Source organism: Zosterops lateralis, assembly GCF_965231275.1.
Source record: "Zosterops lateralis genome assembly, chromosome: 4".
NCBI classification, from domain to species: domain Eukaryota; kingdom Metazoa; phylum Chordata; class Aves; order Passeriformes; family Zosteropidae; genus Zosterops; species Zosterops lateralis.
In genome coordinates this window covers 48611669-48616668 of record NC_139765.1, presented here as the reverse complement: position 1 = coordinate 48616668, position 5000 = coordinate 48611669, and the positions used below count along the sequence as shown (strand labels likewise).

At 38.1% G+C, this 5000-nt stretch overlaps 1 protein-coding gene across 3 annotated transcripts in view; it reads right to left on the bottom strand.

Moving 5' to 3' along the window:
* FOXP2 (forkhead box P2) overlaps window positions 1-5000 on the bottom strand; it is a 406072-nt gene that overhangs the window by 41000 nt on the left and 360072 nt on the right. For all 3 annotated transcript variants that reach the window (XM_083860379.1, XM_083860380.1, XM_083860381.1), the window contains one exon: window positions 2312-2399. In XM_083860379.1, the coding sequence (XP_083716505.1) occupies window positions 2312-2399 (88 nt within the window). The remainder of the gene's footprint in view (window positions 1-2311; window positions 2400-5000) is intronic.

Below are 5000 nucleotides of genomic sequence, written 5' to 3'. Positions count from 1 at the left end.
CAGAAAGAAAGAAAGAAAGAAAGAAAGAAAGAAAGAAAGAAAGAAAGAAAGAAAGAAAGAAAGAAAAGAAGGAAAAAAACCCAACAAAAACTTTTATAGCCTTTCATATGTTAAAAGGTCAGAGAAAACAAATAGCACTTCATCTTTTTGTCAATAAGAGAATTGAGGTCACAGTTGCCTCGACAGTAACAAGTTACTAAGACCATAAATTAGAAGGCCCATAGTGTCTCTTTAAAGTCCTGTGGACACTGTTAGCAATGGACTAGTGCCAACAGCTGTGAAGGGGTGAAGGGTCCTCAAAGCACAGTGCGTGCCAGGATTGACTACACACTTCATCCTTTCCCACTGAGGTCCAGTTAGTGCCCCCTGCAATCTGCCATCATCAATCTAATTCAATAGAGTGACAGAGCCCAGGCAGTGTGAAACACTGAACTCTGCCATCAAGTCGGCATCGACACTGCACTGGGTCTCATTACAACTGATGGACCCTACTTCACTAGCAGTCAGACAAAGCAAAAAATGGCATAATTGGTCACACTGCAAGCTAAATCTTCACTTCAACTGTTAGATTACCACCTAGGCTTTGTAAATGGTAAACAGTCCCTTATGCTGCCTTTAAAAAACATCATGTTACTTAAACCTCTCCTTTTTTCTAACTGATACCATTTTCTTATCATATATTATGTAAATATTTGTAGTTTCAGATTCAAAAATGGTACCAAATTAAAAGCAAAAAATAAATCAGGAGGAAGTGCTTAAAATATGCAACTTGTTGATAAGAAAAGCAGAATATAAAAGAAGAAAATGTATTTTACAACATGAAAAGATTTATTTTATTTTTCTCACAAACTAGCTCAGGAAAAGAAATGTTCAAAATTTTACTCTAGTGATTTGGCTCTGGCCACCTACAACATGATTTCAACATTAATTGCAGTAAGGATTAAACTTGGTGTTTAATACTACCATTTTCCAAAGAGCTTTTGCTCTTATACCTGTAGACTGAGACAGCCAAAGGAAAACAATTCCTAAGTAATTTTAAGAGAGGGATCTTTAATACTACAGGTATTTAATTTGATCAGTGTATCTTAAATCAAAGAACATTTAAGGCAAGGAGTGGGAAGAAGGTTTCTTCTTCATGTTATGTGTAGCTTTTTACTACGTGTGTGACACTTTAGTGACAGTATTTGCCATGACATAAATTCCTAACTAACCTAACAAACAAATTAAGCTAACAGTATTGCATACATAACATAAAAAAAGTAGCAGCTTTACCTGGGTTTAAAAATCATTCATTTTAAGGGAAATGACAACAAATTACATTATTGTATGCTCCTCTCATTGTTTTGGATTTCCAGCATTAAAGTAAAAAAGACTCAAAAAAGCTTTGGCTGAAAGAAGAATATCTATCCTTATGTGAAAGGGAACTGTAAGACAATATTACGAGAACGTGAAAAAGGTGAGAGCTGCTAGCCTGCTTTCTCTACATATGAAGAAAACAAGGACAAAAACCTTAATCCCTTGCTGCATCCCTTGAGCTCCTCTGAGCAGTCCCAAGAGGACATGGGACTGCTGGGACATGCCCCCCCACCCTATGACTACTGTGTGGGCAAGGAGTAGACAGCGTGGTGCAAGTGTCCCGCATGGTGACTCCTGAGGCTTGTACCCAACCTCAGCAGCCTGGAAAGTGTAGTCACAATACTGGGAGACCCCACGGGTACTCCTCACTCCCTGCATAAGTAGAAGGGAGCATTCACATACATGCAGTGACCTCTAATGGCTGGAGCACGCACAGGGCACTGCAGGCTTGCGGTCTGAGGCATGGCACTCCCTGGGGACCTCCCTGAGTGGATCCGACATTCCACCTTCTTGCTTGCAGAAAAATTCCCCCTGTCAGGCTGGGAGTCATTTTGGGTGGAGATATGCTCTGCTACTCTTTTATCCCACAGAACAGCACAGACAAGGACTGGGTCAAAAGGGGAAGAAGGAAGAGGGGTCCTGACCCAGCATTTTAAAAAGTGAGGATGGCTTGGATCCAGTCTTTGCTCCAGGGACTGCGTTTTTCACTTGTGATGAATAGCATTAGAGCCTTAGTTCAAGCAAAATAGTGTAGACAATCTTGATGTTAGATAAATATTGCATAATTTATAATGTGAAAAATCTTTAAGTAAAAACCCCTCACTTGTTCATGAATATAAACAAATTTAACATAAGAAACATATGTCTTTAAGCTAGAGTCATGAAGGCAAGTGTTTTCAATTTAGTTTAGGCTAAAAGTAAATAAGTAATAGGATAATGCATCCATATAACAAACCTGTATTTCTAACTGCTGAACCACTTGCATTTGCACCCGACACTGAGCAGTGCTTCTGTCATCCAATGCATGTTCATTGTTAAGGTGCCTAGAGAAGGAAGTAAGACAGTGTTAAGATGAGGAAAATATCTTTATGAGTCCATTTTTCTCTCCTGCAGATTTGGCTTCCAATGGGAGTTATGCAGAAAAGCCTAGTCAGAGCATGCTGTACACACAACAATACGAAATAACAAACCCGATTATTTCATTTAGTTCTACAAAATTCCCCAGTGAGGACTGTCAGGTACCCAGTTTCTATCTCCGAGGTCACATATGCCATCTAAGGGTCAATGTAACCAGTTATGAATATTTCTTAGAATGACTGAACTGATTTCAACTCCCTGTTGCTGATGCAGATGAAGAGAATCACCTTACAAATGAGTCTCAAAAAGATATAATCACTTTTAGGCTCTTTGAACTACTCAGAATTAATGTAGACTTTGTTAAAGATTTCTCTATCTTCTCTTCTTTAATCATTAAGCAACAAGAGAATATCCACCATCCCTCCCCAAAAACAGAGCTCTAGGGGGACAGCCAAATTTCAGAGCAGTTTCTAGAAGTAGACTGAAGATGATGGAAGTGATTACCCCCTCCCAGTATGAAGAAAAGTGTGTGAGGTAAACGCAGGGGAAGGACCAGCTATACACCTTATTAACAGAGCAAGCCTCCTGGGAAAGGTTCAGGCTACACCTGTGAGCTGAGCAAAACGAAAATACACTCTGCATCAGGGAAAGAGGACCTCAGCAAGCAGCTGCCTGAAACTCAAGTTCAGCCTAGACCCAAATGGCTGTCCCCCAGATATTTCAATTGAGCATAAACTTACAAAGATCAATTAATAATGCTTTTTTGAAGGATAGTGTGTTAATTTTCTTCTCTCTCTCTTCCAGGATCAAAGAAGTCCTTTTTGGAGCTTTAATAGTGGGCTTTCTGCTCCACAGAGAAGAAAACATAAGGATAAAGAAATGGGAGCAAAGTAGTTCTGCCTTTGAATGCGGATTCACTGGCTATTTCCACTGTAGGCATGAGGGGTATCTTTGCAAGGACTACAGTCACAGATGGTCTCACAGTTACAAGAACTAAGTTACCTATACCATGGAGGAAATGTATCTTCTCCTTTTTATTTTCCAGCAGAATTAATCAAAGAACCGTGCAGTTATTTGACTGTTATTCAATGGGGAAAATATATTTGTCAGATACAGTGGAAAAAAATAGAATGACTGTATCACTTCTACTAACATTTGTGTCTTTTAAATTATGACTTCTCAGGTTTAGGACCCTATGATTGAGTTTTCAGGTGAGCAAAATGTTCTGCTATTCTTGAAATAGGCATGTCTGAGGAAGATATATATAATTATGAAGGGTTTTGTTCATTCTTTCAATATAGAATTCTTTAAGAATATACATGTAACTTGCTTGGTAGTTTATGCTAAGTTCAAGTATCACCAAGCAGACATTTCCTTTATGTGAGTCATAAAACCTATAATTTATTTATTTTCAAAGGAACTGACTTCATCCCCCTGTTGATGCAAAACTGCACAATTTAAAATGCAGGTAATTGCTCAGAACAGACCCTTGTTTTCCAAAATTTTGATTCAGAAGAATTTTAGTCCCCCAATTACACAGGCATGATAGTGCATGGCCAGTTGATACAATGGTTTAATATATTCAGTTAACTGGGTACAAAATTGCCAGAAAAAGGTCTGAAGACATATTTTACCTCTGAATCATTTTCATTATTACCAGTACACACCAGTACACTGTGCTTCCATGTGCACATGTGCTCACCTGTGTATGCTCACAGGTACACATGGATAACACAAGAGTAAGCAAGAGTACAGGTATAAAAGATCTCCCAGCGCAAGTGTGAGGCTACCGTGTACTCATGATTATTTATTAGTTATTACAACACCATATGTTTGCATAACACCTTACAAAATATATACAGACATAGTCCTTGCCCTGAGGAACTTTAAATGTAACAGCAGTATGCAGTGTGGGAGAAGAAAGTCCAGTGTAATGTAATTTCAATATGATTACACGGTAACTTGGGAGTATGTTGCAAGTTTCTTGAGAGTTAACACAGTAATCTTCAGAACTGGTGAGATACACGCATTTTTTCAAACCATGCTTTTACTGAGCATTTTGCTGTGCATTTTGGAGAAAAGCTACTTATGGAAACAGTAAGAGTGTAAAAATTGTTTTAAGAATTATTTTTTTCTGATCTTTCTTGCCTGTGAAGTAGGCTTGCTTTATTTATCATGCAAGTACAGCCAACATAGTGAAAGAAAAACTAGGTCTAATACATTTTTAAAAACCTCTAAAATTACTTTTCTCTGTATTAAGTTGCTGCACTCTCAGGGTCCAGTATGTGTCAATCTGCCGAGACAGAAATATATTCTTTCCTCCAGAAGGCTGGAAATCATTCCAAGGAGTTTGTTGTTGTTCCTTTTTTATTTGGTTTTGTTTGTTTGTTTTTTAATTTGGTGTGGCTTGATTGGTTGCTTAGTTGATTGGTTGGCTGGGTGGTTTTTTTTTGTTTGGTTGGGTTTTTCTGGGAGGGGTAGTTTTTTTTGGTTTTTTTTTTTTTTTGTCATGACTTTTAAGTTACGTACAAATTGTGATTGTTTTCCATTCCTTATCAGGATATTCC